At 45.4% G+C, this 21,728-nt stretch overlaps 1 protein-coding gene across 2 annotated transcripts in view; it reads right to left on the bottom strand.

The window, feature by feature from the left end:
• Positions 1-12,089: 12,089 nt before the first annotated feature.
• The window catches only part of GALNT18 (polypeptide N-acetylgalactosaminyltransferase 18), a 432,615-nt gene continuing 422,976 nt past the window's right edge, over positions 12,090-21,728 (bottom strand). For both annotated transcript variants that reach the window (XM_065403832.1, XM_065403833.1), the window contains one exon: positions 12,090-12,236. In XM_065403832.1, the coding sequence (XP_065259904.1) occupies positions 12,090-12,236 (147 nt within the window). The remainder of the gene's footprint in view (positions 12,237-21,728) is intronic.

Below are 21,728 nucleotides of genomic sequence, written 5' to 3'. Positions count from 1 at the left end.
CGGCCCGGCTCCCCCTGCCTGGGGCTCCTCCTCTGCAGCACTGCCCGCCGCGGGGCTGGGGCTCTCCCGGGGCTCTGCCCTGCACGCGCCCAGCACCCCCGGGGCTGCTCCTGCCTCCCTGGGCTGGCCCCAGATCCCCTTCCCCGGGGGTTTGGGGTCCTGCTGCGGCTTGCACCCCTCTGCCTCCTCCGCGGGGCAGGCAGCCCCAGGGGGTTGAGGCCATGCCACCCCTTCCCCAGCTTCCCCCTCCAGCAGCCCCCGCACCGCCCTGCCGGGCCTGTTCAGCCCTCGGCCCCACCGGGTCCTGCCCTGCCTCATGCAACCCGCCCCTACCGTGTGGCGGCTCGGCCCGGGGGGGACTGGGGGAGCCGCAGCAAAGCCCCCCCCAGAGCTGGTGCAGGAGACGAGCCTGGCTCTCAGCCCAGGCTCCGGCATCAGCCTGCAGCGGGGAGCGGAGCCACCCCCCGCCGGCTCGGCTGGGCTCAGCCCAGCCCCGCTCTTAAAGGGACAGGGACCCCACCGTGGCTCAGCCCGGCCTGGGGCACGTGGGGGTGTCACCTCTCCCCCCACCTGGGGGGCCCGGCGAGGGGGGTGCTCGGCCCCATAGCAGCGCAGAGGGGAGGCCAGCGATGCACCTTACTCTCTCCTGCACTGCCAGCCACGGTCTTGCCTCCTTTCCCCAGCTCTGTGAGGCACTGTACACCTCAGAGCAGCAAATGGTAGCAGATTCTGCTGTCTCTAAGCAGAGTCTAGCCCTGAGTGTTTATTTCCACAGCAGTGAGTTTTCGGTTTGGTGCATTCACTCCTGATCTCCCTGGTAAAGTGTAACAAAAGCCCTTGGCATTCATTTTCTCAGTGTTTCTGGGAATACCTTTTTCAGTTTCATAGATTGATCTGGGATCTTTCTTTTGCTGTTTCCGGAGAGAACTGTTGACAGCAGGGAGATATGTCCCTGACTAGAGGGCAGGAAGCAAATTTGACTAGATCAGTTGTGACTTCCTTTTTATTTGTTACTATAAAATGTATTACACACAAATAGATTGCTAATGAACTTCCATCTTTGGGTTTCTGGAAAACAACTCACTCTAATACTTGGAAGATGCAGGGACCTTTGGTCTTAAAAAATGAAACATCAGACTCATTAATTTGGGGGAAGTGCAGTGGTCCATTTATGAAATTTCTTAAAAACATGATTCAAAAAATCCTTCTGAGACTGTATTTTAATGCTGAGATCCCAATAGCCTTACTATAGAAATAGAAAGTAAAACAAAGACATTCTTGATCCAGGTCAATTAGAGCAGTGATTGTCAATGTTTCCAGACTACTGTACCTCCTTCAGGAGGCTGATTTGTCTTGAGTACCCCTCACTTAAAAAACTACTTGCTTACAAAATCAGACATAAAAATACAAGTATCACAGCACAGTATTACTGAAAAATTGCTTATTTTCTCATTTTTACCATATAAATTATCAAATAAATCACGACTCCCAGATTGAGAAACACTGGTATAGTATACAGAGCAGTATAAACAAGTCACTGTCTACAATGATGGTTGCATATGCTTCGATAATTAGTTTGGCAAGGCCTTCTATATCAAAGTTACACACATTTTTACACAATATCAGGCAAACCAGGTTGGATCTCTCACTATTCATGTCTCTGTACTAATTGTGCTCTGCATCATTTCACAAAAAAGTTATTTAACTGAGCTTGAAATTTGTCATTATACTGAGATTTCTAAAAATACCCTTCTAGAAAAACTTCCATTTGATTTCCCAGTAAAGAAAATGACTTTATATAGCTTGTTTGTTTGAACTTCGAGGCCCATACAGTCCCTGAAATGACACTGCCTTGGTTAGTATTGTGCCCCATTTCTCACAGTACTCATGATGGGTTGGATTGTCACAGCCCAGCTCAGCCACACAAGGGAGTAAATATTATCTTTTCCAAGTAGACCCCGCTGATATGGGGATGCCCCTTTAAAGGAAGGCCCTGGGACAGGTATGGACAGGGGAGTCCCTCCAGTGGAGGGAGAGGTGAGTGTCAGAAGTAGGGTTACCATACGTCCAGATTTTCCCAGACATGTCCGGCTTTTTGGTCCTCAAATCCCCGTCCGGGAGGAATTTCCAAAAAGCCGAACATGTCCGGGAAAATAGGGAGGCATGGTAAGGGGACCGCCTCCTCCCCGGGCTCCAACTTTCCCGGCTCCCGCCACTCTCCACCGCGGCAGGGGCCGAAGCAACTTCCTCAGCGCAGCAGCAGCCGGGGGGCGGGAGGGAGGAGGGGGAATGTGGGGTGCTCAGGGGAGGGGGTGGAGTTGGGGTGGGGAAGGGGCGGGGTTGGGGCGGGGCCGGGGCGGGGAAGGGGCAGAGTTAGGGCAGGGGCGGGGTCCCATGGAGTGTCCTCTTTTTGCACTATTGAAATATGGTAACCCTACTCGGACCCCCAGTGGGAGCAGAAGGTGGGGGTCAATGGGGAGACATGCCTGGGGTTGCGAGACAGAGAGAACTGTTGTCAGGCCCCGGGTGGTGCAGCCGCCAATGCTGAGGGGCTGTGTAACCTGCGTAAAGGTCCTCGGGATAAAGGTCCTCGCCCTGCCTATGGCCCAGATCCCTGTGCAGACACAGGAGGGGTCAGGCTGGCTGGTAGTTGGGGTTCTCCAGGATATCGGCTGTGAGGTCCTGTTGAGGGGTAACTGTGTCTTTGTGGGACAGGATCCAGGCTCTGCTCCTGTAACGGCCAAGGATTTGAATTTAAATCCAGGAAACCAATTGGCTAAGATGGAAATGGTCAGTGAAAATGCAAATGACCTGGCTGGCAGGAGGGAGGGGCTGCTGGGCTCAGAATACCTGCCTGCCTGTAACCAGACCCCTGGGGCTGAGTGTGTCGAAGAAATGCTCCCCACCCCCCTGCACACTGGAGACGGGGCTCACACTGGCTCTGATGCTGTAACCAGAGCAAAGAGCTCCCTACCTGCCCCCACTGGGACAGCAAAGGCAGCGCTGAGCATGGTGGAAGCTGATCCCAGCTGAGTGGGGGGGGGACACAGGCAGGGCAGGTCTGCTGCCAACCAGGTTTGCCTGGTCCAGATGTGCTGCTGGGAAGTGATTACACAGCAGGGAGGAAGCTACCAGGAACAGGGCTCAGGGGGGCTGTGACCCCAGGCCCAGCCAGCAAGAGGAAGCAGGTCCCACTCCCTTCCCCAGCAGTTAAATTCCAGACCAAGCTGCGGAAGGATCCCTCCTTGAAAAAGCTGAGGGAACTTGTTGGCCACACTGCTGCAAACCCCCTTGGGGAAGGCTGCAGGGACAGAGTCCTGTGGGAGAAGGGATTCCTCTACCAGGAATGGGCTCCCCAAGGGGAATCAGGGGGGGAACTGGGGGTGTCCCAGGAATCCACAGGGTTCTTCCCTTTCGAGCTGCTGTATGGAAGGAGAGTAAGGGAACCCCTGAACCTGGAAAGGGAGGATTGAAAAAAAAAAGGGGGGGAAGACCCCCTGGTGAATCTCTTCCCTAAGGTGGGAGCCAATCTCCCCATCAGGTGTTCCCCTTTCAGAGTCACTGGGAAAGCAGCCCAGAACCTAAAGAGAAAGGTCAAGGACATGCTGGCTTTAAATGTAATCCAGCCGTTCAACAGCCCACGGGCCTCACCCGTGGGGCTGGTCCCCAAGAAAGACGGGATAATCTGGTTCTGTGGGGACTATCGGAAGCTTAAAGCCATCACCGTGTCCGATGCCTACCCCATGCCTAGGCCTGGGAAAATTCTAGACAAGCTAAGGGGAATGGAAAACTTAGCCCTGACGTACATCAATGACATGTGTGTCTTTAGTCAGACCTGGGAGGAACAGGTGTCCCAGGTGAAGAGGGTGCTGGGCTGCCTCAAGAAGGCAGGACTGACAGTAAAAGCCAAGAAGTGCAAGGTGAAAATAATCAGAAATTGGCCCATTCCCCAAACCAAAAAAACAAGTCCAGGCCTTTATCAGGATGGTGGGGTGCTACCGGAGGTTTGTACCTCACGTTAGCCCCCTAGCTGCCCCCATCCCTGAGCTATGTGAAAGGGGTAAGCCAGACAAGGTGGTCTGGACCGAGCAGTGCCAGAGGGCTCTCTGTATACTGAAGGAGGCTCTAATCCAGGGCCTGGTAAATCTGGTAAACCCAGACTTTGCCAAGCCTTTTTCAGTGTTCACCGAGGCCTCAAACGCAGGGCTGGGCACGGTGCTAATGCAAGCCGATGCTAAGGGGGGAAAACACCCCATCGGGGACCTAAGCAAAAAACTGCTGCCCCGGGAGCAGAACTATGCGGCCTCAAAAAAAAAAAAAAAAAAAAAGCCTGGCCATGGTGCAGGCCCTTAAAAAGCTGCAGCTGTATCATTTTGGGCGTCACTTTACTGTGTATACTGACCACTCTCCTCCGACCTGGTGGCATCAAATGCAAGCGGCTGATGCCAAGCTGCTGGGAACAGAAACACCTGTTCAGAGGGTGGCCAAGGTCAAAATAGGGGCTCTTAACCAAGAAAGCCCGAATTGCAGCCCTCCAAACTGGAGCGCTGGGAAAAAACCCAATCCCAGTTTAAACCCCATGGGTAGTGGGGGTGGCAAAAGGGCACAGGCTGAATAAACCTTCCCACATGCAGCCTGCAAACGCCATCAAGCACAACAAACCTATGGAAGGGCCTGGTGTAACTCCCACCAAGAAATGGGAGAGATAATGGGGCATCCATGGAAACGTTGGTAGGTTCCAACTTCCCCAGGTCACCAGCTAAAGTGACCTCGCTCAGTTCAGTCTCGAAGGGGGGAGAGATGTGACAAAGTGGAACTGTTCTTAATGGTTCCTCTAAATACTGTGTGGGTGCCTCAGTTTCCCCTATGCATTTCTTAAGTCTCCAGCGTGCATAAATGGCCAACAGTCTGTCTCCTAGCAACAAATGGCCAGGGCCCTTCCTCCCTTGCAAGGGAATAGCTAAAGGTGAACAAAGAGATCAGGTGACCTCCTGGCCCGGGAAAGAGACAAAGGCCAGAAAGGAGGGGCTGGCTGGGGACGTGGAGTGAGTGCAAATGGGGTTGTCTGGCTCGCTGGGCCCCAAAATGAACCCGGCTGAGGGGTCCCGTTCGCTGTACCTACAAGCTCTGTTTTAGACCGTGTTCCTGTCATCTAATAAACCTCTGTTTTACTGGCTGGCTAAAAGTCACGTCTGACTGCAAAGCGGGGGTGCAGGACCCTCTGGCTTTTCCAGGACCCCGCCTAGGCAGCCTCGCTGTGGGAAGCGCACGGAGGGGCATATGCTAAATGCTCCAAGGAGAGACCAGGAAGGTGAAGCCATGTAAGCTTCTTGCCCTGAAAACAGTCTGCTCCAAGGAAGAGGAGGCTCCCCAAAGTCCTGACTGGCTTTGTGGGAAGCAGTTCCAAAGCATCGCCCGGGAACTCCGTGACAGCAGCTTCTCCAAGCTGAAGTTAATAAAAACACATCTATGCTCCATAATGATACAGGAGAGGCTGGTCAGCTTTGCAACCATCTCAATAGAGCATGAGCTGGCCCAGACTGTGGACCTTCAGGAAGCAGTTCAAATCTTTGCACCCAAGAAGGCACAGAAATCACCACTTTGATTATTCAAACAGATAAAAATGCCAGTGTTTACTAGGCAGACAAGAAAAGTTACATTTGCTGTTCAGGCGTTTGAAAGTTAAGTGTTACTTACAATTTTTGAACAAGGCATTTTAAGTTGTTAGTTCTTCTTTATTGGGGTAGGTAGCAGAGCAGTACCATGAGAGGAGTAGAACAGGAAGAAGGCAGAATTGAGACCTTTCAAAGTTTTGGCCCAAGTGAGGGGACATGGGGGCGTCATTTGAGCTCCACGCCTCAGGTGCCAAAATGTTGTGGGCCGGCCCTGCCCTCAGGACAGGGACCATGTCTGCCTAGGTGTGGAGAGCACCTAGCACAGTGGGGGCCCCAATCTGGCTGGGGTTATGAGTGCTACCATAATACAAGTAAAGACTAATAATGCTGTTGCTCCTTTCCTATAAGCCAGTATATTAAAATATGTAAGTGTTTGACAAAAAGTAAAACATACCCTATGGGGCATGTGCAGGCTTTTTTTAAATTTTAAAATAAAGCTTAAACCATTACATTAAAAAGTGCAGTTTCAAGCCTAGATATATAATTTTTTTTAAAATATTGCGAGATCTAAATTTGATCTTGGTATAACCCCATTAACTACCGCGCTCTTTCCCTGGATGGATGAGGTTAGCCTGGTATATGTTCAATTTTGGAGATCTTGGGCCAAATTCTGCTCTCAGTCCCACAGATACAAGTCCTATGGGAATCAATAGGCCCTGCAGCCATGCAGATGAGAGCAGAATTAATTTCAGGGGGAGTAGTGGCTGCACAACAGAATTTGACTTGTTTACTGCTGGGGGAGATGAAACACTTGGATCTGCTAAGTGTTTTCTCTGGGCTCTGAACATAGTGGTTGCAGTGTGGTTAGGATTCAGACTAAGGTCTTGTGTGGACTGGTTCAGTTAAAGAAATTGCCCATACTGTGTGGAGAGCCATTTAAACTGGTATGAAATAAAACAGATTGTAGTTCTTCTCTCTCCTTTCTACTTTTGCCAAGTTCTCACCATCTCTCGCCCTTCAAACCATAATAGTGCTCATAAAACCCCCCACAAAGTAGCTGTTGTAAAGGACAATTATGTCTATGAGTGTAAGAGAAAAGCAAAATCCGTTTTTCCCTTTCCCGTTGCATCCCTAGTGAATGGACTGTATTGTACCGTATGATATGCTTAGCATTTCTGCCAGGCTGGAGACGCTTATTTTGTGTTATATGATTGTGTTCCAGTTGAGTATCATTCTCCCACTGAACAGGAACAGTTTCCTCAACATCTGTCTGGCCTCCAGGAGGTTTCATTAATTTGTACATGACCAACAAGAGACAGGTTAGTCAGCTGCTGTTGATAATAATGTATCCTTTCAGAAATCCACACTTGCACCTCTGGGGCAGGTTCAGAAAATGCTGACAAACCTGCGGTGAGTCCCTGACTCAATTCAGAACCTCTCTCTTCACATTGATAGACAGGTGTGATGTTTACTCAGCTTGTTCCAGTGCCATACAGTGTGGCGTTCAAGCTGCTTTCTGTTGACGAGGAGTGATAATAACTTAAATACCTTGGAAAATAAGGATGTCTTCTCCCGAATCATAGCTCTATTTAGCGGATGATGTAGGCTTCCCCAATCTAGGGTGACCAGATGTCCCAATTTTATAGGGACAGTCCTGATTTTGGGACTTTTTCATATATAGGCTCCTCTTACCCCCCCACCCTCATCCCGATTTTTCACACTTGCTGCCTGGTCACCTACCCCATTCTCCTGTTTAACAGAAAATCATTATCCATATTCCCCTAACCTCCTAGCTGATTCCACAAATACATGTACCACTTTAGGGCTTATTTTCAACCTATTGGACTGAATCTATCCTCTGCAGCAGGTATCGTTTAGGATTTTGGGACAGAGGAAGTTGGGGGAGAAGGTTGCTAGCTGAAGCCAGGGCATTTAGTCAAATGTGTGTTGCAGGAGGTCCGTTTGCAGGAGGAGATTTGCTTGAACAGGCAAATGTTTCTAAACACACTGACTTTTGCAGCTTTTGCTTTAAGGATGCAGCATTTTGCATTAAAATATGGTGTTAGGAATTCATTGACGAGGGGCTAAATCCTTCTGCAGTCGTCCTTAATTGTGTGAAACTTGTAGCTATTCCACAAGGAATTTTGCTTGATTCGTGCCCACAGGATAATATTAAGCTAAATAAGCTTGCAGCCATGTAAAGGGAAAAGAAGTTTTATTCAGGGGCAGATAATTTCTTGTGTCTTGCATCAGGCTTTACTCAGGCAAATATCCACTGACTTAAATTGAAGTTTTCATAGAATCATAGAATTAGAATAATAGAATATTAGGGTTGGAAGAGACCTCAGGAGGTCATCTAGACCAATCCCCTGCTCAAAGCAGGGCCAACACCAACTAAATCATCCCAGCCAAGGCTTTGTCAGGCCAGGCCTTAAAAATCTCTAAGGATGGAGATTCCACCACCTCCCTAGGTAACGCATTCCAGTGCTTCACCACCTTCCTAGTGAAATAGTGTTTCCTAATATCCAGCCTAGACTTCCCCCACTTCAACTTGAGACCATTGCTTCTTGTTCTGTCATCTGCCAACACTGAGAACAGCCTAGCTCCATCCTCTTTGGAACCCCTCTTCAGATAGTTGAAGGCTGCTATCAAATCCCCCCTCACTCTTCTTTTCTGCAGACTAAATAACCCCAGTTCCCTCAGCCTCTCCTTGTAAGTCATGTGCCCCAGCCCCCTAATCATTTACGTTGCCCTCCGCTGGACTCTCTCCAATTTGTCCACATCCCTTCTGTAGTGTGGGGACCAAAACTGGACACAATACTCCAGGTGTGGCCTCACCAGTGTCAAATAGAGGGGAATAATCACTTCTCTCGATCTGCTAGCAATGCTCCTACTAATACAGCCTTCTTGGCCTTCTTGGCAATGAGGGCACACTGCTGACTTATATTCAGCTTCTCGTCCACTGTAATCCCCAGGTCCTTTTCTGCAGAACTGCTGCTTAGCCAGTCAGTCCGCAGCCTGTAGCGATGCATGGGATTCTTCCTTCCTAAGTGCAGGACTCTGTCCTTGTCCTTGTTGAACCTCATCAGATTTCTTTTGGCCCAATCCTCCAATTTGTCTAGGTCACTCTGGACCCTATTCCTACCCTCCAGCGTATCTACCTCTCCCCCCATCTTAGTGTCATCTGCAAATTTGCTGAGGGTGCAATTAATCCCATCATCCAGATCATTGATAAAGATGTTGAACAAAACCAGCCACGGGACCAACCCCTGGGGCACTCTGCTTGATACCGGCTGCCAACTAGATATCGAGCCATTGATCATCACCTGTTGAGCCCGACGATCTAGCCAGCTTTCTATCAACCTTATAGTCCATTCATCCAATCCATACTTTTTTAACTTGCTGGCAAGAATACTGTGGGAGACCGTATCAAAAGCTTTACTAAAGTCAAGATATATCACATCCACTGCTTTCCCCATATCCACAGAGCCAGTTATCTCATCATAGAAGGCAATCAGGTTGGTCAGGCATGACTTGCCCTTTGTGAATCCATGTTGATTGTTCCTGATCACCTTCCTCTCCTCCACGTACTTCAAAATGGATTCTTTAAGGACCTGCTCCATGATTTTGCCGGGGACTGAAGTGAGGCTGACTGGTCTGTAGTTCCCCGGGTTCTCTTTCTTCCCTTTTTTAAATATGGGCACTATATTTGCCTTTTTTTCCAATCATCCGGGACCTCCCCTGATTGCCACGAATTTTCAAAGATAATGGCCAATGGCTCTGCAATCACATCAGCCAACTCCCTCAGCACCCTTGGATGCATTAGATCTGGACCCATGGACTTGTGCACATCCAGCTTTTCTAAACAGTCCTTAACCTGTTCTTTCACCGCTGAGGGCTTCTCACGTCCTCTCCATACTGTGTTGACCAGTACAGCAGTCTGGGAGCTGACCTTGTCTGTGAAGACCGAGGCAAAAAAAGTATTGAGTACTTCAGCTTTTTCCACATCATCTGTCACTATGTTGCCTCCCCCATTCAGTAAGGGTCCCACACTTTCCCTGACCTTCATCTTGTTGCTAACATACCTGTAGAAACCCTTCTTGTTACCCTTCACATCCCTTGCTAGCTGCAACTTCAATTGTGCCTTGGCCTCCCTGATTACACCCCTGCATGCTCTAGCAATATTTTTATACTCCTCCTGTCATCTGTCCAAATTTCCACTTCTTGTAAGCTTCCTTTTTTAGTTTATGCTCACTGTTAAGCCAAGCTGGTCGCCTGCCATATTTGCTATTCTTTCTGCACTTCGGGATGGTTTGTTCCTGCGCCCTCAATAAGGCTTCTTTAAAATACAGCCAGCTCTCCTGGACTCCTTGCCCCCTCATATTAGCTTCCCAGGGGATCCTGCCCATCAGTTCCCTAAGGGAGTCTAAGTCCGCTTTTCTGAAGTCCAGGGTCCGTATTTTGCTTCTCTCCTTTCTTCCTTTTGTGAGGCTCCTGAACTCAACCATCTCATGGTCACTGCTGCCTAGGTTGCCACCCACTTCTACTTCCCCTACCAATTCCTCCCTGTTTGTAAGCAGCAGGTCAAGAGGAGCACGGCCCCTAGTTAGTTGCTCCAGCACTTGTACCAGGAAGTTGTCCCCAACACTCTCCAAAAACTTCCTGGATTGTCTGTGCATTCCTGTATTGCTCTCCCAGCAGGTGTCAGGGTGATTGAAGTCCCCCCATTAGTACCAGGGCCTGTGATCTGGAAACTTCAGTTAGTTGTCCGAAGAAAGCCTAAGGACCTCAGAACTTGGCCCACAGAATATAGGCGGTATAGTCAACTTTCACCGATTGTTATCATAGATATCAGTGGTACCTTCACCTGTCCCCGTACTTAGATGAAAGATTCTGCTGCATGCCTAGCCACCACTGTGTGGTAACTATATTTAGCAGAGAGATACTCTTACATAATTAAACTGCTGAGACTTATTAAACAGCTATTAAGAACAATGATACTAAGAATAGTGTGGCTCTGAATGTGAAGTCAGTCTGTAGGAGGCAGTTTGGCACATTATAATCTTCAGGAGAGGTTCTGATTGCCACTTAAAGTAGCAAACAATATAATAAAAAGGGAGCAAATAGAATAATAAAGGAGAGGTAATTCACCTCTATATAAAACCAAAAGGAAACAAAAATCAGTGATCACTCAGTGAGTTCCCAACTAATGCCAACAAATAGCCCTCTCCTCTGCCTCCCCCACACAACACTGATGTGACTGCCCAAGTGCTACAGGCTGAAGTACACTTCACACGTCATTTAGTGTGCATGCAGTAAGAAAAAGGCAAATTCACACCTTTTGGGGGGAGACATTTTCTGGAAGGACAGGTTAGCCAGAGAGCAGCACGTTTATCAAAAACCAATTGATAAAACCAGCAGTTAGTGGGGAAGTAGAAAGCAACTGGCATTTTTTTGTAAGGTAACCCCCTTCTCTTCATGTGCAATAATGCCTACATCTGTAATTTTCACTCCATGCATCTGAAGAAGTGGGGTTTTTACCAAAATAAATCGGTTAGTCTTTAAGATGCCACCGGACTCCTCGTCGTTTTGGTGGATACAAACTGTTTGACTCGCAGTCCAGTTTATAAGTAATCCCATAAGTCTCCAGCCATTATTTCATTTACCCAGAGAAACCATAAGCCATAATCATTAATGTTTATGATACTGGTGTCACCTTAGTAGTGATGTACATTTTGAATACAGAACAACATGTCTCCTTCCCCGCCACCCTGTTGCAGTGCAAAAGTATCATATACTGACTTTTAAATTAAAATGAACACTTTGATGTAAGGCTGCTTTTTGGTTTTGTAAAGTCGATTTCATAAGAACCCAGCTTTACTTGCTTCATAACCACTGGATGGGGCCTACTGCATCCCCCTGTGACCTTGGCAGGATCGGATCCAGTGTGGCACTGAGAATCCGTCACTCTCGATAAGTCATTAGGGGTGAAATCCCAGCCCCACTGGCAAAGCGCCCATTGACTTCAGTGGGGCCAGGATTTCATCCTTGGAGTTGGAGGTGCTCAGCCTCTTGCCAGGATGAGGCCCTAACCAATGAAAACCTTCAGACTGACTTGTTTTCACAGTGATCCCCAAAAGAGACAGAGGCAGTGGAACTGTTTTTTTTTTAAATCAATAAAATTTTATTGTCAGAGTTATAAATATTCTCCATTTGTTCCCTATTTACATTTGCAAAATATTTTAGGATAGCCTACCATCACCTGTCATTCAGCATCTCTATAAATGCCATGAAAATGTCATTATGAAAAAAGTCCGTATTTTCAGCCCACAAACCTGATTTCCACACACTCGCAAAAAAGAATCAAAGGGGGAGGGGGAGAGGAGGGAAAGAAAAGATACAGTACAGCAGGCAACATTGCAACATTTGCTACACAGTAGCAAAAGGACTGAATTAAGAGTTTCTTAGAATCAGTTATGATGACAAGCTTTTCAGGACATTTGTTATAGACCAGCGTTGGCCAGTGCATTTCTGAAGGACCAGCTGAAATCCAAATTCATTGTCACTGTTTTCCTGTAACTCCAGGCAACGCTTGGATTTTCTGTTCTGGATTGGACCTCCCTTGGAAAAAAAAAAAAGGAAAACCAGTTTTGATTAATGCCAAGTCTTTAATGTGTGATATTTCATGTTAGGCTAGCAATCAAAAGTCCATCTTTGAATGGTTATTTACTGTGGAAGAGGCCAGACTGGGGTGCACTGTAGTGTTAGATTGGGGAGAGAAGGTGGCTTTACACCACCTTTATGGATCCTTAATCCTGGGGCGAGCCAGGGGCTAGTTCAGCCCTTGATGCAATTCCGGGCACGCCTTCACTAGCAACGTTAAAGCGCTTTAACGTGGCTGTGTAGTCGCAGCATAGTGCTGGGAGAGAGCTCTCCCAGTGCTATAAAAAACCCACTTCCATGAGGGGGATAGCTTTTAGGGCTGGTGCACTGTCTACACTGGCACTTTACAGCGCTGAAACTTGCAGTGCTCAGGGGGGTGTTTTTTCACACCCCTGAGCGAGAAAGTTGCAGCGCTGTAAAGTGTCAGTGAAGCCATAGCCCTTAGAGCAGCCCCAAGGCGTCTGTTCCAGTAGCTGGGGAGGGAATACAGCAGCAGTCTGGCCATTCCGCTTAAACTGGATGCTGGAGAGCCAGCAAGACGGATCTGTACTACCCAGGCCCTCCCTGTTCGGGCTTCATCGCTCCTTTGTGCTACTGGAGCAGCATCTAGCTGCTCTAACAGAGCCAACGAACTGACCCCGTACTTGACAGATCTCCAGGTCTAGAATGTTATTTATAAATGATGCCTAGGCTATCTATTGACATCATAATTAATCACATGTAGTTTACGTGCAGTGTCAGTTCTGTATTCAGTTTGCAGCCTGTATATTCCAAATTAAAGGCCTAATTCTGCTCTCTTTGACTTCCCTGGGAGCAGGATCAGACCCCAAATCGCTAGGGTTAGAGTCACCAGGGGATTAATTGTAGATAGATGACAAATTACTAGTTTTCCTTCAATTCTGGGTGCAATTTGTTCCTCTCCTTGGTTTAACAATGATAATTGTGATGTATTAATGCCATTCTTCCAAGGTTTACAGGGTAATTAGCACAGTGACCTGAAGAAAAAGTTTCTCTCATGCACGCAGGCTAGCTTCCAGTGGTGGTGTCTGAAAATCAAAGATTGGAGTGTAAGCCAACAGCCCCAGGTTAATGCAGCTAAGGTACAGAAACTGCTCCTAGACATGTCAAGTATTTGTTTACAATAGAGGACAAAAATCTAGTATGATTATTTTTTTTAAAACTCACATTTTGTTTTTTCTCATTCATTTTGCTGAAGCCTGTGTTGGGCTTCACGTTATAAAGTTGCAGTACCACAGATCAACAGAGGGTCCTGTGGCACCTTTAAGACTAACAGAAGTATTGGGAGCATAAGCTTTCGTGGGTAAGAACCTCACTTCAGATGTACCACAGATGTCCACCATAATAACCTCAAGGATTTTAACAGAAATGTGATAGAAATGCTGAGGTGTGTTACCCAGGGAAGGCTGTTCAGCAATAACATATGCCATTTGGAACAAGACTCCACACCATTCAGGCAGGTGCCGGGGTGTGTCCATATAACTGCTGCTCACTCCAGTCATACAGAATAAGCACTTTTTTTTTTCTGAGAAATGAACGTCAGTTAAAACCTTTTTCTTGGGAGAGGCAAATAAGGTACATAATTAGGTTTGACAGCTCTGAAGTTTAAATGTGGTTAGGCTTGAATAAGGGAGACCATTTGTAGTATAATCTACAAAATTCAAATCAGGGGCTCCCATAAATCCTTTCTGAAAGGTTTAGATGGGAATTTCAGATTCAATTCTCACTGTTTGCTGTGCTTGGCATTCAGCCTTAATATGCCTCCACTGCTGCACAAGTGTGATTCCCATTAATCGTAATAATGGCAGTTCCATGTGGCTGTCCCCTGGGAGATTAGACCTCTCTTAGCACTACAACTGTTTGAAATTCATAACTTTGGTTGTATGAAACAGCACACGCAATTGGTCCAAATTTAATTTCGTGCCATTTGCTCCTCTCTCCCACCCCAATTGTCACTTTGGCCCCAATCCAAAGCTGAATGAAATCAACAAGAATCTTTCTATTGAGTGTAATGGGGTTTGGATCAGGCCCTTCATGAAGGGTTTCAATTAAACGGCCATTTTCACATTAAAAAAGTGGGCCTATTCTGACAAGGGGAAGCTCACTATCTTCAACGTCTAAGATAAGAGCGGACGTTACAATACAAATAAAAAGGATGCATGAAATGATTTAGTCTTAAGGGGTCCAATCCTTCAGGGCACTGAAGCTCAGATTTTCCATGGGAGTTGGATGCCTAAATACCTTTGAGAATCTGGGCCTGAGTGCCTCCTAATGCAGTGGTTCCCAACCAGGAGTATGCAGAGGTTTTCTGGGGGTATATCAGCTCATCTAGATATTTGCCTAATTTTACAAAGGCTACATAAAAGCACTAGCGAAGTCTGTACAAACTAAAATTTCATACAGTGACTTATTGGTCTACATACTACACACTGAGATATAAGTACAATATTTAGATTCCAATTGATTTATTTTATAATTATATGGTAAAAATGAGAAAGTAAGCAATTTTCCAGTAATAGTGTGCTGTGACACTTTTGTATTTTTATGTCTGATTTTTGTAAGCAATTAGTTTTTAAGTGAGGTGAAACGTGGGGATATGCAAGACAAATCAGAATCCTCAAAGGGGTACAAGTAATCTGGAAAGGTTGAGAGCCACTGCATTACAGGGTGTTCGTTATGTATGTTAAATGAGCATGGAACTCAGGTTTGTGCATAGAAAACCCACATGAACAGCTTCTGAAAGGACAGATTTCACAGGGACAGCTGTGCTTTAATGCCACGTCACCAGTGTGTGGATTACAGATGAAAATCATGAATGCGTTAGTGAAAAATGACTGACTTGACTCGAGGTACACCTAAATAATAAAATAAATCAGAACGCTGCTTTAGTTCACATTCCAATAGCTATTGAGCATAACAACATGTATGAATTGAAATACAGAGTTAATTCAGCAATGAGGGCTCTATGCTACTAGTGTGCTTCTGAAACCTGAAATCCGCTTTGTAGGCATATGCTCTCAGTCGTCAAAAGGCCTAATGCTGCCACTGGGAGTCGAGAGCCCTCCCTCCCCCCCCAAAAAAAGATGCTCAGCATCTTGGTGGAGCATCAGGCCTCAACCCTACCATTTTCATTATGTTTTTATTCACACAGTGAAGCCTGGATTTATTGATTCCCCAACTATTTCTATTCCCCTTTCAGCTGCCTCTTGCCCTCAAATTATCTTTATTCCAATTCTAAGCAATTGGACAGAAAGTCTGTCGTCTTCCTCTGCAGTAACTCTCCCCAGCCTCGAGCACCGTAGCACTTTTTTTTTTTTTACACGTGAAAATAAGGAACTATTAGCTTGGGCTCTGGAGTTTTTGCCTCTGAATTGGGGACATGAGTGCTGGAGGGGCAGTTGCAGGCTGAAATGTATATTGAACTTAGGCAGACAATTTGTCCTCCTTCAGGTGGAGACTGCACCGTTTGCTGTAATGCAATCTTTTGTGGAGCCATGACTGTTACATTTTTTTCATAGCTTTTTTGTTGTTGTTGTAAACTTCCTATGGAATATAATAAAATGGCACCTTTGTTTGCATTTGGCTTTCGTGTTCCAAACAGTAATGAAGCGGACAGACTGCAAAAGTCATTCAGTAGTGATCTGACTTTGAAATACATTTGCTACTAGGACCTGGGTTTGGCTTCCTTCTCTCTCATTGCTTTTCAGCGTGTCCTCATGCTGAAAAGCAATGAGAGTTATTTAGTTAATTTTTTTTATGAATTATACAGCTCGGTCTATTCTAGGCCTTGCACCATATGGTATGTGCATTGTCACTACCATTAAGACAATACACTGACCTCTCGAGCAAGCCATCTCTTTAGACATATACAAAAATCAATTAGATTATTTCACTAGGGCACTTTAGTTAAGAAAAAGCCTGCTCTTGCCCCTATTGTGCTTCAGAGTAGTTTTCTTCCATATTCCTGCTCAATAGGGCCAGACCTGTGTGGTTGCTGCCCCTCTGAGAGATTAAGCCATTGTTCTCTGCATACATGCCCCAGGGCTCAGAAGCAGAGCTGTTTTGTTTCTAACAAGACTTGAACCTTCATGTTTCTATTTTGTAGAAAAACTCATCTCGCTAAAAGCTTCTGTGCTGTCTGGAACAGCTCAATTCCCTCATATTAGCCACCACTTCAGTGTATTTTTTATGTTTTAGACAGCAAGCTCCAGTACTACCCATAAGGGTGATATTTACTAGTAACTGCTGAGTGCTGTGCAACATATCAAGCAGGGCTCCCTAGCCTTTTTCTCTCCAATGGCACTTAAGTGTAGGTCAAATTTTACATCAGAGCTGATTGGGAAAAGAGATTGTTTCTAAAAAGAATGGATTACTCTCTTTTTGTTTATTATCAATGCCTTTATTAAAGCAACAAAGAGTCCTGTGGCACCTTATAGACTAACAGACGTATTGGAGCATAAGCTTTCATGGGTGAATACTCACTTTGTCAGATGCATGTAGTGGAAATTTCCAGAGGCAGGTATAAATATGCAGGCAAGAATCAGTCTAGAGATAACGAGGTTAGTTCAATCAGGGAGGATGAGGCCCTCTTCTAGCAGTTGAGGTGTGAACACCAAGGGAGGAGAAACTGCTTTTGTAGTTGGCTAGCCATTCACAGTCTTTGTTTAATCCTGAGCTGATGGTGTCAAATTTGCAAATGAACTGAAGCTCAGCAGTTTCTCTTTGAAGTCTGGTCCTGAAGTTTTTTTTGCTGCAGGATGGCTACCTTTAAATCTGCTATTGTGTGTCCAGAGAGATTGAAGTGTTCTCCTACAGGTTTTTGTATATTGTATCCCTGATGATGCCACAGCACAACTGGTTGCTGAGCTCTGTGACTTTATCTTCACGCACAATTATTTCAAATTTGGTGACAATATATACCTCCAGACCAGTGGCACCGCTATGGGCATCCGCATAGCCCCACAAAATGCCAACGTTTTTATGGCTGACCTGGAACAACGCTTCCTCAGCTTTCATCCACTCACGCCCCTTCTCTACCTACGCTACATTGATGACATCTTCATCATCTGGACCCATGGAAAGGAGACTCTGGAAGAATTCCACCACGATTTCAACAGCTTCCACCCCACCATCAACGTCAGCTTGGACCAATCTACACGGGAGGTCCACTTCCTAGACACCACAGTACAAATAAGTGACAGTCACATTACCACCACCCTATACCGAAAACCCACCGACCGCCGTGCCTACCTTCATGCCTCCAGATTCCATCCCGGACACACCACACGATCCATCGTCTATAGACAACTGCTGAGGTAAAACCGCATTTGCTCCAACCCCTCAGACAGAGGCCAACACCTACAAGATCTTCACCAAGCATTCTCAAAACTACGATACCCGCACAGGAAATAAGGAAACAAATCAACAGAGCCAGAAATGTACCCAGAAGCCTCCTGCTGCAAGACAAGCCCAAGAAAGGACCAACAGAACTCCACTGGCCCTCACCTACAGTCCTCAGCTAAAACCTCTCCAATGCATCATCAGTGATCTACAACCCATCCTTGACCACGATCCCTCACTTTCACAGGCCTTGGGAGGCAGGCCAGTCCTCACCCACAGACAACCCGCCAACCTTAAACATATGCTCACCAGCAACCACACACCGCACCATAGTAACTCTAACTCAGGAACCAATCCATGCAACAAACCTCGATGCCAACTCTGCCCACATATCTACACCAGCAACAACATCAAGACTTAACCAGATCAGCCACAACATCACCGGTTCATTCACCTGCATGTCCACCAATGTAATATACGCCATCATGTGCCAGCAATGCCCCTCTGCTATGTACATCGGCCAAATTGGACAGTCCCTACGTAAAAGGATAAATGGACACAAGTCAGATATTAGGAATGGCAATATACAAAAACCTGTAGGAGAACACTTCTATCTCCCTGGACACACAATAGCAGATTTAAAGGTAGCCATCCTGCAGCAAAAAAAACTTCAGGACCAGACTTCAAAGAGAAACTGCTGAGCTTCAGTTCATTTGCAAATTTGACACCATCAGCTCAGGATTAAACAAAGACTGTGAATGGCTAGCCAACTACAAAAGCAGTTTCTCCTCCCTTGGTGTTCACACCTCAACTGCTAGAAGAGGGCCTCATCCTCCCTGATTGAACTAACCTCGTTATCTCTAGACTGATTCTTGCCTGCATATTTATACCTGCCTTTGGAAATTTCCACTACATGCATCTGACAAAGTGAGTATTCACCCATGAAAGCTTATGCTCCAATACGTCTGTTAGTCTATAAGGTGCCACAGGACTCTTTGTCGCTTTTTACAGATCCAGACTAACACGGCTACCCCTCTGATACTTTATTAAAGCAGTTATCGTGTACGCATTACTGTAGCCTTTGGGTACCTTTTACATAGTTTAAAACTCACATAAATATATTTCTGCCAGGTTCTGTCCACATTCTCCCCTCCCATCACAATCTTCATCAGGAGTTGAGCACACTCAGCACCACCTGTTAGAACAGCGGCTCTCAACCTTTCCAGACTACTGTGCCCCCTTCAGGAGTCTGATTTGTCTTGTGTACCCCCAAGTTTCACCTCACTTAAAAACGACTTGCTTACAAAATCAGACATAAAAATACAACAGTGTCACAGTACTCTGTTACTGAAAAAAATGCTTACCTTCACCATATAATTATAAAATAAATCAACTGGAATATAAATATTGTACTTATATGTCAATGTACAGTATATAGAGCAGTATAAACAAGTCATTGTATGTATGAAATTTTAGTTTGTACTGACTTCGCTAGTGCTTTTTATGTAGCCTGGTGTAAAACTAGGCAAACACCTAAATGAGTTGATGTACCCCCTAGAAGACCTCTGCGAACCCCCAGGGGTACATGTACCCCAGGTTGAGAACCACTAGCTGTAATATACAGTCATCCTTTAGAGTTTGCATTTACTGTATGCCATTTGTACACAATAGGTTTCTTTTTTAGCTTTTCTTTAGTGTGAGACTTGTGTTGTGATATCTGAGAGAATCATTTTATATACTCTGCAAACCCCACACGCAGTGAGTAGCACCAACTCACAGAGGAAGTCCCATTGTGCTGGGTGGGGCTACTCTTGCGAGTCAGTGCTACCCAACAAGAGTAAGGCTTTTAGAAACTGGCTCTCAGTAATCAAAAAGCAATGTACAATAGCTTGCTGCACACCAATTTACAGTCACACATGGTTCAGCCTTGCTGAGTGAATGCTAGAGTCCAGGGTGCTGATAATTAATTACATTTAAATGTAAGTGCCTTTGCTGAATTTATCTAAAATTGCTCCTTTGATTTGTTGTTTGATCATGGATGTGGGGTGTTTTTTTTTATGGGACTCAACCTCCCTCAGTATGTTTGTCATGGGAGTTGGGCTGGTGGAGGGAGAAGCCACACATGGAATAGTGATCCTTGCAAAACTGGGCCCTAATTGAAGGCTTTTGCAGGAGAATGCAGGTTTCTGTTAACCTGCAGTAAATGAAAGGTGCAGATTCACAGCATCTCTGAAAATCAGGCCCATTGTTCCTTGAAAAATTTGTTATGGTAAGATTTACTAGCTGGGTGAAGAGTTTGAATGTTATTTTCCCTCATCTCTTTTACAAAAACACAAAAAACAAATTACATGTGCATATATGGTTCTAGTTGAGAAGGGTACAGTCCAATATTTAGCTTTCTTAATGGTGTCTGTTCCAGGGTTCTGGGAAGAGATCCTACAAACCCTGTCTCCAGCTGCCTTCGGTAGTCCCATCCCAGGAAACATATGCTACACAGAATTCAAGCATTTACTGGTTTGTAATTTTCTGTTATCACCAGAGTCAATGACCCAAAATATTTGCAGGTGCGGTCCCAGCTTTGATGCGTGTTATCAGATCTTTGATTTGTTTAATTGCCTCTGTACCAAAGCATGGGCAAAGATTGTGGGAAAACCTGACAATCTGAGGTGTATAAAATATATCACCTCTATCTAGCTGAAGCATGCGAGTTTATAATTCACTTTCTGTGAGCACTGGAGCAAATAAATCTCAACGGGTCAGATTTTTGCCAAATTGGAACACAAAACTGATGTGCGCATGGGATGAAGCAGCTTCATTTTAAATTAGAGCAAATACTGGATTATCTGGATCTCTGTGAACCACTTACTGAAGATGGCCTTCACTACAGAGATTGCTGAGATGAGGACATAACAGTGACACATATAGGGAATAACTCTTTGGTTGAGTTGACAACATCGTTTTAGCCGATTACCTTTAAAAAGCAATACTTTTTTTTTTATTGTGACTACAGGCAACAGGTTATTCCAGATTCTGATTCCTGTTGGTCATGTTCATCTACAGAAACCTGCAGTACCTTCTGATTCTACAGGGACATTACTTATGTCCCACACATTCATGGGTTCATTCTCATGGAATATAAATACTAAACTTTTACCAATTTCAAAAGTGGCTACTACCACTGATGCTGATTAGTCAGTGAGACATTTAGAGCTCAATCCTGCTGTCACTGAATTAAACTGCAAAACTGCCATTTATTTTGATGGTGCAGTAAGCACAAACCTCCATTTCTAATGCTATAGCTTTGGAAAAAGCTATTTGCCTTGTTCAGCTACAGTTTGTTGCTGTAATGATGCTGTCTGCCTCATTATAGCAATGAACTGCAGCTAAACAAGGCAGCTAGCTTTAGTCTAACATAGAGCTGAATTCAGATCCAGATTTCTAATAACCCAAAGGTGAGGAGTATTTGGATTTAGAACTTTGGTTCAGCTCATTAACAACAATTTGTCCAGTTGCCAAGTTTGGATTCACATTTCAAAGGTTGCCAAAATTCTGAGGTATTAGGATCCAGTTTTTGGTTCAAGTCCTTCTTAAGTCTAAATCAACTAACCAGGGTTGCCAATTCTTTGGTCTAGCAGTTAACAGGAGCTCTACTAGCAGTAGAGCAAATTAAGCCTAAGTTTTAAATTATTCCTTTGAGAAATAGTCTAGAGTCCTTGGACACAAACTTTTACAATGAATTGTAATTCATGTGAACAACAAATTTCCTCCATAAAGCGTTTGATTAAATTGCCACTCTCCATGAAAGTGCTTAATCCCTCAGTATTGATTTTAGTGGTATTAGTAATTAAGATACATTTCACTCCCATTAGTAATGCACGTAATATTTCATATGCATGTTCTGTATTTAGCTAGATGAGGGTATGCGAGTGGCACTATATGTGAAAGATTTCAAAAAATCTTCAATGAATCAAACAGTATCATAGAATCTTTATGGATAGAAATTCCATACAGTAAGTCCTCCCTTAATGTTATAATTATGTTCCTGAAAAATGCGACTTTAAGCAAAACGATGTTAAGCGAATCCAATTTCCA

The sequence above is a fragment of the Emys orbicularis genome, chromosome 4 (assembly GCF_028017835.1).
Source record: "Emys orbicularis isolate rEmyOrb1 chromosome 4, rEmyOrb1.hap1, whole genome shotgun sequence".
NCBI lineage: Eukaryota > Metazoa > Chordata > Testudines > Emydidae > Emys > Emys orbicularis.
Note: the sequence above shows the minus strand (reverse complement) of the source record. Positions and strands in the feature narration are given on the sequence as shown.